This window comes from Metarhizium brunneum, chromosome 1 (genome assembly GCF_013426205.1).
Source record: "Metarhizium brunneum chromosome 1, complete sequence".
Classification (NCBI taxonomy): domain Eukaryota; kingdom Fungi; phylum Ascomycota; class Sordariomycetes; order Hypocreales; family Clavicipitaceae; genus Metarhizium; species Metarhizium brunneum.
In genome coordinates, this window is record NC_089422.1 from 1,196,855 (window position 1) to 1,216,787 (window position 19,933).

The 19,933-nt window shown below is 52.7% G+C and overlaps 5 protein-coding genes across 5 annotated transcripts; 1 reads left to right on the plus strand and 4 right to left on the minus strand.

Annotated features, from left to right (window-relative positions):
- Positions 1–377: 377 nt before the first annotated feature.
- On the minus strand, positions 378–1,564 carry FPPS (Farnesyl pyrophosphate synthase; the record flags this gene model as incomplete). The annotated part of the gene is made up of 2 exons (XM_014686536.1): positions 378–1,301; positions 1,445–1,564. The coding sequence occupies 2 exons, from the start codon at positions 1,562–1,564 to the stop codon at positions 378–380; spliced, it is 1,044 nt and encodes a 347-aa protein (XP_014542022.1).
- A 1,422-nt stretch (positions 1,565–2,986) lies between these two features.
- G6M90_00g003690 (uncharacterized protein) lies at positions 2,987–3,481 on the minus strand (the record flags this gene model as incomplete). Its single annotated transcript, XM_014686537.1, has 1 exon — positions 2,987–3,481. One exon carries the CDS (start codon positions 3,479–3,481, stop codon positions 2,987–2,989), a length of 495 nt encoding a protein of 164 aa, XP_014542023.1.
- Positions 3,482–10,294: 6,813 nt separating this feature from the next.
- Positions 10,295–11,603, plus strand: G6M90_00g003700 (uncharacterized protein; the record flags this gene model as incomplete). The annotated part of the gene is made up of 2 exons (XM_014686538.1): positions 10,295–11,281; positions 11,388–11,603. 2 exons carry the CDS (start codon positions 10,295–10,297, stop codon positions 11,601–11,603), a joined length of 1,203 nt encoding a protein of 400 aa, XP_014542024.1.
- An 814-nt stretch (positions 11,604–12,417) lies between these two features.
- Positions 12,418–14,630, minus strand: cut23 (Anaphase-promoting complex subunit 8; the record flags this gene model as incomplete). Its single annotated transcript, XM_014686539.1, has 4 exons — positions 12,418–13,656; positions 13,714–13,846; positions 13,907–14,464; positions 14,533–14,630. 4 exons carry the CDS (start codon positions 14,628–14,630, stop codon positions 12,418–12,420), a joined length of 2,028 nt encoding a protein of 675 aa, XP_014542025.1.
- A 785-nt stretch (positions 14,631–15,415) lies between these two features.
- G6M90_00g003720 (uncharacterized protein) lies at positions 15,416–18,358 on the minus strand (the record flags this gene model as incomplete). The annotated part of the gene is made up of 2 exons (XM_014686540.2): positions 15,416–17,179; positions 17,285–18,358. 2 exons carry the CDS (start codon positions 18,356–18,358, stop codon positions 15,416–15,418), a joined length of 2,838 nt encoding a protein of 945 aa, XP_014542026.2.
- Between the last annotated feature and the right edge of the window lie 1,575 nt (positions 18,359–19,933).

Here is a 19,933-nt window from a genome sequence, read left to right on the forward strand (position 1 = left end):
CGTTGCACTAGGCACTTCACCCCAGTCTGATACCAAGTAGATGTATCTCCATGTCGCAAACGGAGTACTACTCCTCCGCTGGCCGGTCCAGCCTTACACCGTCATCTTTGTTACACTGCAGTCACTTGTGGCACTCAAGTTTGCATCTGCTGATAAGACCGACGGCCAAACTAGGACACTTGCAGGCGCCCTTGTATAAGACGAATAAAATTAAAACCTTAACTGTATCTTTTATATACTATAATGAAAATCTACCAAACATTTTACGTTTACGCAACCACGCTTCTATGCATGCATGCCATCTACCTCATTAGTAGTTTTTTTTTCGTTGTTTTTTTGTTTTTTTATGTCGTGCCCCCAACCCCCCACAGAGCAGTTTACTTGGTTCGCTTGTAGATCTTGTCGAGGAACACCTCAAACACGCCCTTCTTCAGGCCCTCACTCTCGTCAACCCTTTCAATCATGGCACGAATCTCGCCGGCCCTCTTCTCCTCAAACGCCTCATAGCGCTCCTTGAGCTTCATGTCGTCGTACAGCTTCTTGATGACCGCCTCCTTGGCGTCGTCTTTCTGGCCGTAGTTGCCCTCCAGAATCTTGCGCTGCTCGGGGGTGGCAATCTCTAACGCCTGGTTGACCAGCCAAGAGCACTTGTTGTCCTTGATGTCGGTGCCGATCTTGCCAATATGCTCGGGCAGACCAAAGTTGTCGAGGTAGTCGTCCTGGATCTGGAAGTACTCGCCGAGGGGGATGAGAATGTCCTCGGCCTGCTTGAGGTTCTTGGGCGTGGCGAGGTTGAGCTGGTGCAGGGCCAGGGCGACGGGCAGGTAGAAGGAGTAGTAGGCGGTCTTGTAGATGACGATGAACTGGTACTTTGTCATGGAGAAGTTGTCGAGGTTGACCTTGTCCTCCGGGGCGGTGAGCAGGTCGCACAGCTGGCCCATTTCGGTCTGGAAGGTGGTCTCTTGGAAGAGCTCGACAATGTCGATGTAGGCCGGGTGGCTGCGGAAGTATTTCCTGAGAAGCACGTAGATGCTCGACTCGAGGATGAAGGCGTCGTTGATGGCGATCATGCCGACGCCCTCTTGGCGGTACCAGCAGGGCTTGCCGCGACGGGTGATGCTCCCATCCATCATGTCGTCCGATACGAGGAAGAAGGCCTGCAGGAGCTCGGTCATCCAGCCCAGCGTGGCGGCCTGGAAGTACTGTTCCTCGTTGAGGGCGGAGCCGAGGAGGAGAGAGACGGAATCGGGGACAGACATGCCGCGGTTGCACTTCCCGCCGAGGGGGTTAGTCTCGAGGTTCTATCGAGTGTTAGTATACCCATTGGCAGAGGGCCACTGGACGGCAGGAAGCCAGTCAACCCGCCCCGTCTTTGTCTTGAGAAGCAAAATGAAAGAGGCAGCCGAGAAACGGCCGCGGGGGAATAATGCGCAGGGCTACTCACAGCCTTCAGCCAGTCAAGCTCCCCTTGGGGAAGCTTATACTTGCGCGCATGTTCCAAAATAGCTTCCTCAAGCTTGGGATACACGGCCTCAAACTCGTCGAGGGTCGTTTTTTGCGCCATGACGAACGATTTCTAATAAAGCAAAGCCGACAGCCGGTTCGTGTACTTAGTAGGCAAATCAATCACTCTTCACAAAGTTTAAAAAAGATTTGAATTGGGTTGATCGAGGGGTCGTGTCGGTCTGGAGAAGGGTGGGTGGTGGGGTGGGAAGTCGAGGAAAACACTTTCAGGCTCTCGGGGTTCGTGGCGGTGGGCAGCTGCCCAGGCTTCCGCCACAGTTGAGCCACAGCAACCGCCACAACAACTGGTCGTCCCAAGTCACAGGAGATGCTCAGGGTCACTACCACACTCGCATGGCCGTGGAGGACATGGACGCGATGAGGGGATTAATTTACGCGGCCTCACGAGAAGCCGCCGTCAACAGTGTACCTCGCATGCCTGATTCGGCTCAAGCGCCCAGGGCATTCCCACACATGAGACGACCGAGCCTGCGCATGACTGCTCGGTACGCCGCTTGGCTTCCTCTTTGGCCTCACCGTCAAGAGGCACCAAGGCTTGCCCAATCGCGACGCACGAGTCCAAGTCCGGCAACAGGATCGAGGCTAAAGGACTCCACGGCCCCTGACGACTCGGTCTCGATGTGCCTGTTTCTGTAGTTCTTCTTCGTCATCTGTCCCCCGTCATGGGCGTATTGGACTAACTGCTGTTGGGTAGTTCCTGATATCTACCCCTTGTTTTGGGCTCCACTCACACCACCTGCACATTCACACTCACATTCACCTTTACACATGGGCATCGTAACATCCAGGGGCCTTTCCTTTCTATTCATGTCCAAGCTATGCTTCTCCAAACGGGGTATATGTTCTTCCATTCTGTGTGTCAAAATGTCATGAAAAGGGTCTTCTATAAAAGTGTCCTTAAAGAAAGTAGAGAAGTATCAAAAAGTGTGTCAAAGAGTGCGCGGCTCGGGTCTCGCCTCCACCTCCGGTCCAAGTGTAGATGACGAGAGGCACCGAGCCTGTGGTGAAGTGAAAGTACAAGTAGATGATGACCAAGGGCCGTGGCCAACCCACTCACTCCGAATCGTAAAACGACCAGTTTTTTCTCCCTACAGCCCCGTCCCCCCCAAAGAAAAAGAAAAAGAATGATTCCTTACCCAGCTGCGCCTGTCCTGCCTGAAGCTCTATGTCAAGTTCCTTGTCAAACCCACGAAATCTCGGCTCTTGCTCTTTTACCAAGATGCGCGAGGGGTATCTGTGGTGTCCTGAAATTTTTTCCCCCATTTTTTACTCCGTATGTAAAACATAGCATCGTGAAATGTCTCGATGTTGGCGCTCAACGCCTTCTCAAAAGGGCAGAGTTTGTTGGAATCGTCAAGATTCGACAAGATCCATCGCCCCTCTAGAAGAAATAGCTCGGCTGGTTTGCCAAGCCCCCCAAAGAATAAATCACAGGTGTTTTGATGAGTTGGCTGTACTGTGGCTACGAGAAGTTGAGGCCGGTGAATCCTTCGCCGAGAGTGGTGACGAGGTCCGACTCGTGGGTAACCTTGGTCTGGACATCGTCGGGGAGGTAGTAGGCGTTGTTGCAAGGGAATACCGGGCAGCCAGACATGGGAGACTTGCCGCTAGCGGGATACATCTGCTTGACATTGTTCTGGTCGTTGGGGTCGACGATGGCGGAAACATCGAAGTAGGTCATGCCGCCCCAAGCGCCAAAGTTGACCTCACCAAGCATACCAGGAGCATTTTTCTGGCCCTTCTGGACAGCGTAATAGTTACCGATCCATTGGTCAGGGAAGTTGACAACAGTCTTCTGCTGGTTGTTGCAGGTGACAGGGGCGACCTCGGGGAAACCAGGGTTAGGGGTGAAGTAGATGGTGCGGACGAGGTCATCGAGGGTCCAGAAGGTGACGCTGGCGGCGCTGGCGGCAGCGGCGGAGGCAATGAGAGCCAGAGCAGAGGTAGCGAAACGCATTTTGGTGTTTTTGAGTTTGCTTTGTTTGCTTGTAGTTGTGTTTGTAAAGACTGTTCGTTGTCTCGAGAACTAGCCTCAGAGATGTACTGTTCAAGGGATTGAAGTTGCTGAAAAACGGAACCTGGCCGTTGTATCGTTTGCTTGCAAGGAATGGAGAAGCAGTCAAGAAAAGACGAGCTTCAAGAATGAATGTGAGTCCGAAGACGAAACACAACAACAAGTGATAAAAATGATGGTAAGGCGGTATGGGGAGCAGCCACAATGGGGGCAGGATGCTTGGTTTATATGTTCATGGCAGCGGTCCAAGAAAAGCGCTAGCTGCTCTCCGGCCAGCACAGACACTTGAGACTTGCCTCTTGTGAAAGAATGACAATGCCATTCTTTTCACGGGTCCACGCCACGCGGACCAAGCCCGAGTCCTATTACCAGTCTCCTCCGAGAGGGGGACAGCAAGAATCTGGTCCACTGCATACAATTGTACGATGTAATATGCCTGGTGCCCTATCCACACGCCCCAAGTGACATGCGCTGGCATCTCGATCATGGCGGGTACATCTCTTGGCTGCCTTGGGTACATGTTTGCAATAAGTACCACCTTGGCATCTGAGGGCAAAACCCAGGCAGGCTCGCCACGTTTGTCTCCCACATCGAGGACGATTACTTGCGCGCTAGTTCCCTATCATCTCCATTAAAGCGGAATGGGTCCTAGGCTGGCCCACAGACTACCAAGTAGTTGCACCAACCAGTTGCAGTGGTCGACTTAGATTTTCGTCCATTGTTGAAGTCGTAGTGGAGGGGCGGCCGGGCCCTTTGCGAAAGGGGAAAAAAAGAGGTTGACGCCGAGTAGTTGTATTCCAAAACAGCGTGCCATAGCGTCAAGAACGAAACCCTCCTGGTACAATAAATACATGTCGTCTTGCAGAAGCGGTATGGAATGGCTCCCGAGTACGGAGTAGACGGAGGCAAAAGGAGGGCGCCAGGACGGTAGTAGTCGTATGCACATGTACACACTGTACAGTACACAGGGTGTTCCCCTCGCGCCCATGTCCCATAATACCCCATGTCCATACCAGACTTGACTTAATGCCGCAAGGACCAGGATCAACTGACAGGCTCCAAGGCGTCTGGTTCGTTCAATGTTTGGGACAACCTTCTGTGGCGGTCCGCCCCCGCCAGGAACAGAGTTTTCCAAGCTGTTCGAAAGAAGCTTGGCGCAGGGCCACCCACAACCTTTGGTGCCTCTTCCATCCCAATCATGCGCAGTAGAAAGATGGGCTGTTCACGTCCAAGGTTATTTGGGAGGGGTTTACCTCGGTTTCGCTCCCGTCGGCGCATTGGGTATTCCATCATAGGCTTTGCGTGGTGGCCTCGAGCATGCCCATTCTTTTCGCCACTCCCGCCTTCCGGCAAGTATTATTATTATTATTAGACGCGAAACAGTTTGACAGTTGGCCAAGCGCCTGGCCCTGCGAGTGGGCTTGGTTGGTGGAGGAGCATCGTGGTTCCTCCCACTCCGTACTCCGTAAAAGTAGACAAGTTTAGAATGCGTGCAGGGGCCCCGGTTTCAAGGTCGCCCCAACAGGCAAACAGCCAGACAGCCAGACAGCCCGCCCCTTGCCAAGCTTCACTGGTGCTCCGTAATCGACTGAATTAGCATGTAAGTGGTTAGCACACGGTGCGCACGGCATCACGGCAAAGCGGTTGGGGGGCGCGGGTACCTGACACGTCCCAAGTCACCTCGAGCAGATCGAGGCCTAGAAAACTGAGGACGAACGGCGGAGCATCATGTTTTCATGCGGGGCCATGAATGCCCGATCGACCCGTAGACAGCCTGGGTGTGCGTGTCTGCGTTGGCTCCATGTACAGTACGTGTTCTGTTTGTGGTTTGTTGTTCATCCTACCAGCCCATGACTTGCCAATCATCATGGTACGGAGTACCAGTTGACGACTTATGACCTGGCAGCATCGCACCGAGGTACTCCGTACGGCGTGCAATATTGATGCGCCAGCCAGCCAGCCCGCCAGCACGGCAGTTCAGCTGAGGACCCGGGGCCGCGCCTTGCTTTGTACTCCCTCCCGAGACAGTGAGAATCTTGGAGCGTCTTTCCGCGTGGCAAGATCGTCTGGTTTGCCCGTCCTTGCCCGCCGCCGCCGGTCTTGTTTGAAACAAGAAACGAAGAGCACTGACAAACAAGCAAACGCTGGCTTCGCGCCGTCTCCCCTTGGTGGCATCATGGCATAGGCCGTGGTTGTCCAAGTCCCTGCTTCCAAACCTGGTACTTGGCCATTGCACAGCCATCGCCATAGGCTCATACCGTCCTTCTTTTCCATGCCCGTCGCAAGTTCCTCCTGTCCTGGTCCCCGTCAATTCAGAGGGGGTGTCGTGGCTGGGGCTTGCGTGGCCGCCCAGGGTGTCGTTGCCAGGATTGGCGGAACAGCGTGGTATTCGGAGATGTGCATGGGGTATGTAGCAATATGAATTGATGACTCGTGGCTCCAGTTGGCTTCGGCGGGCGTTGGTGGCTGCCAGGTACCCGATGGGTTGGCCCAGAGAGGCCAGTTAGTTAAATCTCCCCAACACCAGCCTCGAGTCGAGCCATTTTGTTCGAGGTTCTCCCCCATTCCCCGTCGAGTGTCTGGTCGCGAGCTGAATATTCCTTCCAAGTCCAAGTCAGACACTAACCAACCGTTGATCCGACCTTGCGTGGCGCAGACACGGGCACCATTATTACTTGATACATCACCAAGCTCTCAGTCATCAACCCATCCCCGCCGGGAATGGGCTCTACCATAAGAGTCTCTAGGTGTCATCTCCAATCGTTGGTCTGTGAACAGCCCTAATCTGCCCTAGCAAACTGGCGCCCAAAGCAGCAAGGCCTTCGGTATTTACATGAAATACTAGCCGGCTTGTGCACACTGACACAGCGGCACGAGACAAGCTACCTGCGTTGCGGCGGTCTTCTTGGTACGTAGCGTCGATCTAGACTCCATAGCTGCAGAAATCTTCGCCTTGATAGCCTGGGCTACAGATTGAAGCTAGATGGGCTAACGGTCCCTGTTCCTGATGATCATCGCCAGAGCACCCATGCAAAAAGGTTCCAGACGCCGTCAACCCCTGTACCTAGCTGGCATGACCCAGAGCCGGAAGCCCGGATGAGCGCTCCAATGCCTGCTAGATCAGAGACATATCAGATGGCAACGGTCGTGTAAATCCAATGAGCTGCCCAGAGAGACACTTGGTCTCTGGAATTCTAGCCGTGTTCCACAACACCTGTCCCGACAGCCGAGTGGTTGGAGATACGACGAGGGAAGTCCGAAGGCCGGGCAACTAGTACCTGCCTAGGTATATAGTTACATATGTACAGTGTTGAGCTTCACATGGTAATGCAGAATGCCGGAGTAAGGACTTTTGGTAAAGAGGCCAGAGAGCACCGGGGACGCTGCAGAGACGCACAACAACGATGCCATTAGATTTGGTCTCACGCATGATTCTGTCCCTCACGGCAAGTCCAGGAAGCATACCTTTCAGTACTCCATACGGAGCACAAGCTGAACAGCGGCATTATGGTGGCGTTGGTGTCAGACCCTCACTGCATGCTGTTCTCTCATAATTGTCTCATCCATCAGACGGTGCCAGACCATCAACCCGTTGTGAGGAAGCCATCATACTTTTGTTCATGTTAGCTGACGTGCCGAGAAACGAAAAAAAAAAACTAAACGCCATGCCTCTAGTGAGCTGCGAGCAGACACGAAATTTTTGCAGTGCTAATGCTCAGTGTGCCCGGTTGCAGCGATTTTTGAGTTTTTTTTTTCTTTTTCGGCGAAGATGGGAAAACTTTGGAAACTTTGATCCACCAGCTCAGACTGAAGGGGTCAACTGGTGCAAAAAACAGACCGGTATCTTGTTCCCCCACCTGCAGCTGGAGACTCGCATTTAATGCAAGATAACCAAGCACCAGTGGACTAGGCGGGAGCCGATGCCTGCATGAGGCTTTTCTTAGCGCTGTAGTCAGCGCGTACATAATTGATGCTGCTACACCGTATCACAAAACGCTGTGAGCACTGTATTTGAAAGCATTAGAGAAGCCATTGTTCAGCGGCATGTCTGCTGAAATTTTTCAGCTTGGCTACGGCGCAGAGCTGAGAAAAAGCTCAAAGGCTCAAGTGCTCTTGCACCATTTAATGCCCCGACATTCAGGCTTCAACATTAGAGGCAATTGATTGGACAGGTCTTGGTGTCGCTGGGCCATGCCAACTCGAGCCTTCTTCCAGCACAAGTAGACGGCAAACAAGTCAGCATGCAATCAAGGTTCATGCTAGTATTCGCTTTTGTTTGACACGCAACATGTTGTCGTGCTCGGGTAGTGTCGGAGCTCTTGTTCAGAGTGACAGTACCACAATCTATGAATGTCGACAGTATGTACCAAGAACGCGCCATCTGCAAGCGTAGAGGAGACAGGGTAATCAATCGTTTCCCAAATTCCATCCCAATCTCGGCGCCCAGAAAATGGATCAGAGGCCAGGAACATATTTCCAGTGTGCCTAGAACACACGTTTCTGCAACAGGAGTAAGTTCGGAGTATTAGCATTGGGTTCAGCCAGGTTCAAAAGATGATCAGATCAGAAGCACCGAGAAAATAGCAAAAGGTGGCCGTTTACAGATCATGGCTTACGCCACTTCTCCCTTCAGACAGTGATTCGAGCCATCTGCGGCGTCGCATAAGTGGTGTACTATGAGTTCCAATCTTGTCTAATACACATCACAGGAAGACAATTCGATTGTCATGCAGGAGTCCACATGCGGTACTGACAGGATGTAGGCACAGCAGAAATGTGCCATCCATCGATGGTCGATAGCTAGAATCCCATGTCTGCATATCTAGACGCCAGAAATTCCGAATGAAACAACCGTTTGAAAGGAGCAGACTTGAGAATGAAGATGTACGCATTTCGCAGCGAGGGGTGCTTGCTTTTGTGAAGAGTCTGAGACCGTTTTGGGGGAGAGACGTGTACTGTATGAATCTTGATTACACACGGTCAATTTACACCGTCACCACTCGACTACATTTGCGTTTGCTGGACCGTGCATTCTCGACGTCGTCCTACATGTTTGAACGTCCAGCGATATCCAGATTCAAACGTGCCAGAAGGTATCACTTCGCAAACGGCTCACTGTGATTCAGGAAACCGACTTCTGACTGAAAACGATATTTTATTGCTCTACTTCTTACCTTCTTTCTCGTGCCATCGCTACGATGGGTGCTGTCACTCTAAGCTTTTCCGGTAAGACAAGTGACGTTTGGTTTGTCTCACCTCAAACGTCAAATCAGATCCGTATGATTCAGCCATCAACAACTTGAAGGTTGGCTAGAGATGCGTTCGGAGCTACCACAAATTATTCCCGCTTCTCTCTATTGCTGCCTAGTAGCTCGCGTGCAATGTTTCCTCATCTTGAAGGCCTTCCGTATGTCGCATTTGGACGAGCGACTAACTTTCAATCAGCATTCCAGTCTCGGACATGACAAGCGAGCAGAAAGTTTAATCTATCGGAGATATTCTCTTTTAGCATATCCGCCGAGCAGATGTCAGGGAATCTCCCGAGCCTTTAGCCGAAACCAAACAACCTCCCGCTTTCATTGCCGCCATGGTTCCACAAAGTAGTGGCGGGAGGAACACGGGCAAGTTTAATGCCACTCCAGGCTGCCAGATGTTCCAGATTGCCAGCTAGCGATGATTCGCCCAGGCTTGGGGACAGTTGACCGTTGATCATGGTCACCGAGAGGCTCGGTCCGATAGGGTACAAAGGGAAACCCCCAATTGACCAGATGGTTAACAGCGACGCAAGCTCATAATACGCCTCTTGCTATGATTTCTGGCTTTATTAGCCGCAGTATGTTGTGTAATTCTCACCTAGAGAGCGTCTGATAGATCCAGGTCCTATTCCTTCCGCTATGCGAAGCCCCGAGGTATTCTGGGGGTCACGAAGCTGGTATATGACCAGTCTAGGCGTTTCCACTGGTGTGAAAGTTTTGCTCGTGTGAGTTCGAGGCCATTTTCAGCAATTATCACCAGTATTCCAATACTCCGTGGACGTACAACTTTTCTTCATCGTTTCTCCGAGATCAATTATGGCCGCACGGGGATTAAAGTTTTGCATCATCTAACTCATCTCCACCACACCAGCTGTCTCGAGGAAGGGATTCAATCCTGTTTCGTTTGTACTCACGGCATGTTGCTGGAATTATTGCATCGAAACAGTCTCAGCCGCATCGTTAGCGGCTCGTATTGGTGATGTTGTGGTCTGGTAGCATCTTCGATTAAGCTTAGAGTACCCGTCAGATTCCTCCACCAGCCTTTGAGGACCTTGGCTTGAGGTACGCAAAATGCAGGTACAGGAGTCGTTGATATATGCGTCTACTAGCTTGTGGGACGAGCCTTCGGAGACTTTTCCGTGATGTCTCACTGCTCCCGAGAAGCTTGGTCCATTTCCGGCGAGCTGTTGTTAGCGGCATCGGGTCGCAAATAGCTGAGACAATGTCTCACACAACCTTCAACCTCCAAACTTGTCTGAAAGCGGGTTTTTATTCTACAACGTTGCTGTGAAATCTGGTCTTGTAGTTCAAATCTTCGAGCGCATACACAGATAGGCTTTCATTAAAGCTATGATGAAATGTTTCTCTTCGCTTCCTCACGGGTACAAATATCACGATAACCTCCCTCGCTCTCAACAGTTTTGTCTTGCCCGGGTCCAACCAACTTCATCGACTCTCGCTCATAGCAACCAGCTGTCAACAACTTCACAAAAAACGAAAAATGAGGTTCTCCCAGGTCTTGACCATTGCCTACTTGGCCGCCGGCAGCGCTGCCGATGAGCAGCAGCCCAGCCAGGCCGTCAACGCTGCTGCTGAGTCGTGGATATGGAAACCTGTCAGCAAGCCGCATGAACCTAGCAAGCCGCCGGAATCTACCAGGCCGCATGAGACTACCAGGCCACATGAGTCCAGTAGGCCACATGTGTCTACCAGGCCGCATGAGTCTAGCAAGAAGCGCGAGTCTACCAAACCGCATGAGTCCAGCAGGCCACATGTGTCTACCAGGCCGCATGAGTCTAGCAAGAGGCGTGAGTCTACCAGGCCACATGAGTCCAGCAGGCCGCATGTGTCTACCAGGACGCATGAGTCTAGCAAGAGGCGTGAGTCTACCAAGACGCATGAAACTAGCAAGCCGCATCGTACCAGCAAGACCACGGAGCACGAGACCACGACGGAGCACAAGACCACGGAGACGGAGCACAAGACTAAGACAAAGCACGAAACCAGGACCAAGGAGCATAAGACTACGGAGACGGAGCATAAGACTAAGACAGAGCGCGAGACTAAGACCAAGGAGCACAAGGCCACGGAGACCGAGACGGAGCGCAAGACCAGGACGGAACGTAAGACTAAGACGGAGCGCGAGACCGAGACGGAACGCAGGATCAGGACGGAGCGAGAGACCGAGACGGAACGCCAGACCAAGACAGAGCGTGAAACCAAGACTAGGGAGCATAAGGCCACAGAGACCGAGACAGAGCGTAAAACTAAGACAGAGCGCGAGACCAGGACCAAGGAGCATCAGGCCACAGAGACCGAGACGAAACACAAGACTAGGGAACATAAGGCCACAGAGACCGAAACAGAGCACGAGACCAGGACAAAGGAGCATAAAACCATAGAGACGGAGCGTAGGACCCATACCAAGGAGCACAAGACCAGGGAACATACCAAAGTCATTCCCACGGCTTTCACAACTTTCTGCCCGGTAAGTGCAGTTCCACAAACAACCCGTTTTTTCTATAAGAGAGCAAGAAAGGTTGCGCGGCGGACCGCAGGCATTTGACAGCATTGGCTAACATGGCTTGATACAGGAACCCACTACCATCACCATTAATAGAGAGAAGTTCACCGTCGTTACTCCTACCACTCTCACCATCACCAACTGCCCTTGCACCGTTACCGAAGCTGTAACCACTGGCATCGAAACCGAAGCTCCCCCCCCTCCGATCTCCACTGCCGCCGCCGACAAGGCCAACGCTGGTATTGGAGCTCTCGTTGCTGCCGGTTTCGCCGCCATGTTGCTCTAAGCGTATCTCACGCTGTCAAGTCAACGCTTTCTGTTCTCCAATCTTTAGTCAACCTAAAATAAGGAGTTTGGGAAAGCACTCTGAGCGGTTCTAAATCGATGGTACAAGGCGTCTTTCGGCGTTGGAAGGGAAATGTTTCATTCCTTTTTCACTTTCCGGTGATGGAACAGCGTGGCTTTGAGCCTCCACTGCTGTCTACCTCGGAGGTAGACAAAAGCCTGGTGTTTATTTCGGGCTATCCTTCCTTATACATATCTGCATCGAATTATGCCTGACTTTCGTTAATTCCTCTTCTCTAATTCCTGGGGGCCGGTATCATGTTAAAACGCCGTGCCTCTCCTTGAGGCATGCGGGCCGAGATGAACCGGGTATCCAGTTTACCAGATAAGACTTTTTAGTATGGTTAGTTTTGGTTTTGGAAAAAGAAAATCTTGGGTATTTGGTAATTTATTATCTACTTGGGAACAGTCTCGTCCAAACATTTTGCAGGCCAGGTGTGATTGCTAGTACTACCACTTTAGAACTTCATTGATCTTGTTGAAAGAAGCTACTGGCTGGCTACCGGGTTGGCGTGTATACATGATTGGACAGCGACTTCGAGCTGACCAGGACCCGGGCCACTCACGCACAACTCCGTAACAGGCATCTGTCACCAGATATAAGGGGTAGCTAGTAACACACAACAGTATGTGGCGTGGCCACGCCCATTTCTTGGTGCAACAGCATCATAACATGCTACATTGACGTAACTCGTAACAATCCCGATTGTCCTACACAACGCCCACATACGCCCAGCGGAGCCAAGCACCGCGCGCTAACTATCCGAGCCAAACATGCCCGAAGCCTCCATCCGGGACCTAATCTCCCTCACCAGCGCCTTTGCCTCCTCCACCTCGACGCCGTCCTGACATAGTTCCGTGGCAAGCCTATTGGCAGTGGTATAGTCAGACGTGCGCATGGCGAATCTAGCGAGCCACATGCGTGCTTTGCTCGTAGCAGCCGTCACGCCCGTTCCCTCTCCTCCACCATCCGCGCCCGCAGACCCGTCCTCCCTATCGGCGTAGTCCTCCGACGCGGGCGAGTCGGTATGGATCATGACTGAGGATTCGCCGAGATTATTAGCGTCAGCAGCTCCGCCTTCTTCCTGGGCCACGCAGAGCTCCATGTAGGCCTTGGCCTCCTCCTCCTCGCCGAGCTGGTCGTACATGGCGGCGATCTGGAGCAGGATCTCTGGGTCCATGTGTCCCGTCGCGCCGCGAGCACCGAGGAGATCGCCGCCACTGCCGAAGCTACTACCCACATCGTAGTAGGCGTCTGCGAGGAGTGCTCGTTTGAGCGCCTTGATGCCGTCGCGCTCGCGGCCCATCTTTTGGAGGCACGAGCCGACCGCCATCCACATCTTGCCGTCCCAGGGGCGCAGCCCGGCCGCCTTTTTGTAGTACCAGAGGGAGTAGGTGTGCATCTCGAGCATTTCGTACGTCTGGCCGAGGCCGTACCATGCCCGGTAGTCGCGGCGGTTGACGTCGACTGCGCGGCGATACGACTCAATGGCCGCGTGGGTGTTTTTCAGCTCCACGTATTCGTGGCCCATGAGCGTCCAGGCTGATAGGCACGAGCGATCGAGGGTTAGCGCTCGTCTAAAGTACTGGACTGCCTTTTCATGCATGGATAGGAGGGAGTAATAGTTGCCGATTACGACACACGATTCCGGGCGGAACTTGTCGACGCTCGAGCAGAGGTGTGCTACAAAGGCCAGCTTTGGGCGCATGTTGAGGACGTAGAGGATGTTGGAGTAGTGGTCTAGGGAGTCGAGTCTGTGGGGATGCAGCGAGAGCAGCCGGCTGAAGTGGTGTTCGGCTGCCATGAGGTCTTTGGCGTGGTATGCTAGCAGGGCATTGCAGGTGAGGAGGAACGAGGACGTCGGGAATATTGATAGTAGCTGCGCGAGGGAGTTGGCGAGATTGGGTGTCTGTTGATATAGTTCGAGGGACGTGTGGAGATGAAACATGAATGATACGATGTTTTGAGGGCAGTGCCGTGCTATTTGATTTAACTGTGGATTGAAAATTATTAGCATGACATATGTATTCACGAGATAATGCCAACTTACTTCTTCAACCCTTGATATGATAGACGTCATTTCCAGCCAGCAACCCCAGTTCATGGGATATTTGTGAACGCTCCGGACAAAATAATCCATGGCCTGAGCGTCATTCTTCTCCTTTGCAAGAACCATGCCATACCTACATAGTCGTTAGTCCACGCACAGTATCTTCCAGCGACTCATCCTCCCCCTAACTCACAGATATTCCAACCACCCCTGACTACCCAACACTTCATCGTCCGTCGTCGTCCTCTCCTTGAACCAAGCCGCCAAATACCTCCCCACCACCAGAAGCTGCTTATTCACCACTGTCCCCAGGTCCTGGGGGCCCATGACCATCTCAGACTCCTCATTCTTGCGCTTCTCCCCAGACATAAACTTGGCATACAGCGCAAGAAACAGGCTCTTCTGGCTGAGTCTCGGTAGCGGGGCTGCACCCGACGCCGGACTTGCCTCCACAGCTTTCGCCTTGCCCTTTGATCGCTGCGACGGTGTCGACACGGTAGTTTCAGATGGCGACGACAGAACGGACGACAGCAAAGATTCTGGGAGGAAAACCGCAGCGCATCGGTCGAACTCCTTGCAGTCGAAGAGAGACTTGGCCAGTAGATACTTGCTGAGTTCCTTGGTCTCGAGGGCAGCTTCCTCGGGGTCCGCGTTTGGCGTGAGTATTGGCGAGGTGTAATTAGAACCGTCCGCAGGGGTGGCATCATCGACTGTGTCGGTTTCGGGGAGCGCGTTGAGCAGTTCGGCAGCCCTGGGGTGGGCGGGAAGCGACGTTGTTAGCGGCACTCGTCGAGAGTCGATGTTATGGATTTGACAAACCATTTCGCCGATTGGTAAAGACATCTCTCGGAGCACTTTACCGCAGCATCTTGGAGAGCACTTCGCAGCTGCGAGATCTCTTGCGCACTAAGCGCCATTGCTGGCGGAGGCGGCCGTCCAGATGGAATCGGAGTTGGTTACCGCATCAAAGATGCCCGAGTAAAGCTGCTATCCCACGAACGCGTAAACTTGCTCAGAGTTTGGCAAGTCAATTTCACGTCTTTTTGCTCTCGAATTTCGTGTGCAGTGTCGTCGAGTTGTGTCTTGTGTCGCCAAAGCGCGTCTATTTACTATGGTGGGCTGTGATTGTCGCGTAGATGACAAGCTGCTTGGAGATCCCAGATGGTACAGTTCTCGCACTGTCCTCTTTACTGTCCGCCCGACAAGCCTTTCATAACATGTCAAGTCGTCAACGTACATGGTAGAGCAAATCAGATCCGTACCTTCAGCAACCTCGCTTGAACTGGCATGATCAAGTACAGCAAATTCTGCTTCGGTAGCAAAATTCACTCCCTTTTTAAGAATCACATTACAACGTCAATTACACGAGTGATTTGTACAGAGTATAAATGCAACCTAAACCGAACCGCCCGAGTACCCAAAGCAAAAACACACAAGGAAACCTAGTTGGACACAACCAAATAAGTCCATTTCTCAGCCCATTCCTTTCTCGTTGCTATTGCCGCGACCGGTTTCCATTCAGAATTCCACTCTGCCATCTCCACCGCCATCGCGAACTATTTGCACAAGGTATCCAATCCCACTATTGCCCACGTGTTCCATATTTGACAGGTTGAATGAAACCTGGCGGCACTCCTTCCGTAACGCCAAAAGCAGTCCCTTTATACATGCCAACGCTCATCAACTCCTACAGCCAACTTGCTCACTTCGCCCGGTTCACCAGCGGCTCAGGACGATTTAGTTGTGGGTTATGAGGCTCCCCATTATTCAGGCGACGTCGGCTAGATGTAGCTGGCATAGGAGGGGAATGGACATCACCATTGTTGAATCGTTTTGGCGAACTAGAGGTCTTGCTACGAGCAAGAGATCCTGGAGATGGAGAGGGGCGATGGGGCGATGGCGGCGGTTGCCCAGTAAAACCACCGTCATGTGAAGCAGGTAATCCACGTCGAGACATATTTCTTCGGGGAATACCATCACGAGGCTCTCTCATTGTGCCACCTGTTGCGTAGCTAACTAGCGGCTGACCAGGAGCTTGCCTAACGCCAGCTGGGCCTTCGCGAAATCGTGGAGGCTCAGGAAAGTCTTTTGAGAAGCTGAGCAAAGGCGCAGGATGCTTCTCTGAGCGACTGCGCGCCGCCATGGCCCCAGTGTGAGCAGTCATTGGTCTGCGCTGTTGGTATGATGACGACGGTGGGTGGAAGGATTGACTGCGAGTACGAGCGGAGTGCTCCGCAGCAGAGGGGAACCAAGACGTAACTTCAGGTCTCTTCTTTTCTTCCTCAGACTGCTTTTTGGCCTTCTCAGAAGCATCTGATGAGGAGTTGGAGATGCCACCGTTCAAAAGAGACGGGGCCACGGTAAAGGGCCCATCTGGAGCAGTCTTGGACACCGCAGGGGCAGCATCGCTCTGCTTGAGTTTAGCATCATAGGCATTGCCTAGCAAACCGCCTGCTGCGAATTCCGATTCAGCTCCCTTGGCAGTTTTAGAAAACTCGGCGTCCGCATGCATCTTCTTCTTCACAGTTCCGGAGCGATTAACCGACGATTTCGACTTGACAGACATTGATCTTCTGGTTTTTGCTTCCTCGGGCGTGATGACAATCTTACTCATACGGAATGCATTGACATTCATGAGCGGCTCGCCCTCGTCGTCCTTTTGCAATGAAACAGTAGAAGCCCGTACGCTGGTATTACCGCTCCTGATGCTCTTCTTGGGGCTTTCACTGCTATTGCTTCTAGGACCAAGCGCAATTTGCGGAACTCGACTCTTCTCCTGAAGATCTACCATTCGATTGACCAGATACCAGCTTCGCCAAGCGTGCACCTTTTCAAAAAATCGGGCTGCCTGCTGTGCATCATCCGTCGAGAAGTAGTGGACAAAGTTCTCGGTGTTGGCAAATACGACGGTCTTTTGCTGGCTCTTAATGGCATAGCAAAACTTGTGAGGCGGCCGAAGATGACGGCGAGTCTGACTCTCTCTCGGGGAGTAAATATCAAAGTCGGTCATGTGGCATAAGACAATACTATCCTTGCTTGAGGCATTAGCATTCGGCGACTTGGCAGCGTAAATCTGTCCGTTTTCAAGAAGCGTCACCCAGCGCTGAGTCCATTTGCCAGTCTTTGACGAGTGATGCATTTGCATGGAAAACCCTTGGGGGGGCTCTGTGGTGACAGGAGCAGCTTGCAAGTCCAGATCCTTGTCACGGGCTGGGGATTCGGACTTTATAACGAGCAGAGAATGTTGCTTGTCCTTGTCCCAAGAGTTCATGACGTCGCGAACGCGCTCGTAACGACGGAGGCGACGCTCAAGGCCAAGGGCGGAATAGCACTCTATTGTGACACATTTTGCTGGATCTATGTCATGTCTTGTCTGGTCCGCCGTGGCCCCGAGAATGTCAACAGGAGTCGTATCTGCTGTCACCAGCAGACTGAGGGTGGATGAAAAGCATCGCACAGTTATACGCTAAATCGTGCGCTGTTAGCAGGGAACGCCATTCGCACGTACAAAATGAGCAGGCAAACGCGCCCGCGACAAACCAAAATAGGATCTTGTTTTGGGGCGACTTACTCGCTCTCCGCCGTTGCTAGCAGACACTGGCGCATCGGTTTGCGGAACAACACCCTTTCCTCCGGGCGCAATGAAACTCATCTTGAAGGCGGATAGACCAGGTAGACTGGGTGTTGCTGGTTCCCCAATACTGTCCCGGCTGGAACGGCTGGTGGCTGGTGAGAAGATGGCAGACACAATTGTGCCGGGTGTCCCAGGCTGGCTTGCACCAGCGGATCGTTTACCTCGCGAGAAGAAGATGAGCTTGTCAAGCAGTTGGCGCTTGAGCTTTGGCGGAGGTGCGACGAGGTGGGCTTGAAGTCGCGCAATGTCCAACTTCTTTTGTTCGGCAAGGATTCTATCAGTCTCAGCCTCAAGGCGCGCGACCTCATCAGCCAGGTGGTCGGTGCCCTTGCCGCTTTCTTGTTTGATGTCCGAAACGGCGCTGTCGTCCCTGGGCTCTTTGGGCTCGTCCTCAACCGCAGGCTCGTTTGTGCTCTCGGCCTTTGGCAGCTGTACCGAGTCTCCTCGGTCGTTACTGAGATGGCCGTGTTGTTGGCCGTCCTCTTGGCCCTCCTCCTCTTGGCCCTTCTCTTGGCCCTTCTCTTGGCCCTCTGGATTGTCGGCCTGGTTCTGGGATTGAGGACCCGCCGCCGTGCAGTCCCCGTCTGTGCCACCCACGTCCTTATTGGCCGGCTTGTTGATCTTGGAAAACGATTTCCAAGGTGGAATGGCTGAGCTAAAAATGGGAGATTTTATATTCTCCAATATCTTGCGGCCAGACGGTGCGGAAATATTGATGGACCTAGGGCTCAGTATGCCTCTTGTGGGCGCCGGCGCGACAGGCGGGGGATCCTTAGACCCTGTTGCGTTGCCGTGATATGAAACGCTCTTGGAACGGGATCTAAGCGAGTTCAGACTATCGCTTTGTTCCAGCCCTGCGCAGATTGAATCGCTTTGAGGGATGTCGTCATCCCGAAATACACCGAAGTCACGCGGCGATGACACGCTCTTGCCGCGCAGACTGCGATACCGTGAATAGGTCTGAGTAGGTGGTACAGGAACCGCCTCGATCGGGCCCAGGTCCCGACCCATGGCGTCATGTGCCATTGTAAAACTAGAAGTATATTCTTCGCCCGCTGCCGATGCTTTCTGGGTCCAAGGCACCCTATTTCTTCGCTTGGGCCCTGTACATAAGCCCGCCTCACAGTATTTTTTATAGAGACCTGGCGGCTGTTGGTGATATGGGGATCAGAAACCAAGCCCGTGGTGTTGAGTTGATGGACGATTTTCCCTGACGTAGCTGGACGACGGTAAGGTGTGGTGTCACAAATTGATCCCTGCCAGAGCTCTCCGCACGGCCACGATCTGGTCTTGTCCAATTGAATGCAGACCAGCGGCGACACAAGTTTTCGTATAAGTGACGCCAGGTGTCGTCAAATGTGTGGAAAGTTGCCCGTATTCTAGAGGAGGCAGCGACCGATTCGACGGCAGGAGGCCGGCGGAAAGCAGAACTCAAAGAAGCGTAAGAAATTGATGGATTAAGCAATTGATTAATTGAACGATGTAAAGAACGAAAAGGATCCGTTACGTTATCCCCCAAACAAGATGCCACAAAAGGAGCAAGGAAGCAATGGGGGAATCGAATATTAACGAGCGATACGGGAACGAGAACAAGCAGCGCTCCTAAAAAGAAAAGAGAGGAGGTAGAAGGGGAAAACAATAGAAGTGCAAGGTTGATCACGTTTCGTGACACTAAGCGAGTGGCATTTTGCGTGTTGAGCCGAACCTGGGGAAACATGCCATTGCAACTTGTCCAACAGTCGACCTCGCACAGCGTCACCTTGTGATCGCTGCCACGTTTTGCTTTCTCCGTACGGGCGCGCAGCCATCACAATTCTTTTTGCATGCCTCTTCTCCATCTGGCACATAACACTGTGTCATATGTGTGCTGCGTTCCGCGCCATAACACGCGTCGTGTGCGGTTTTGTCCCTCCCGGACCGTGTGTGGCGACGACATTCCAGGACACTGTCTTGGCTGCTTGGATGTCTTGGGGTCCAATTTACTCAATCGTGCCAATTTACATGTTGTGGGCCTCCTCGAGCATCCAAAAGGTAAGACAGGAAGTCTGACGAGGCTCTGTCGTGTCTGTCCGCCGGTCTTCAGGCAGAAGAGTTCAGTCGCCGGGCTGTTGAAATTGAGACCACGTCAGTTGCAAGAAGAGCTGGGGTCGGTCAAAGTTTCTCGGGCAGGCTTGAGGTGCGTCGCCACTCTTGCAATTGGCATTCGGTGTTTCACTGGTGCTTTTCCAGCGTGATTTTTCAATCCTCGCTGGTGCTTGAGGTGCCTACCAAACTTGGACTTGGTATTGCATACTTAAGTAAGAAATCCCTTGATCTGTCTTTGAGCGACGAGTAGTATGGGCCAACCTGCGGAATTTATTAACCATGGCATCCCTCGGCAGGCGCGGCCCAGTTGGGGCCCTGGATAAACCGAGTCTTCAACCAGACCCTTCCTTCGGCCGAGTGTCGTGCAAACTGACTAACCGAAAACTGTCGAGTTTTGGGGGGTGAGTACGGAGTACGTTCAGAAACTCCCAGGCGGTGTCTTTAGATTCTGCTTTCTTTTTTATCCTTTTTATGCAATGCGCCACTTGCCCCAGCCCAGGC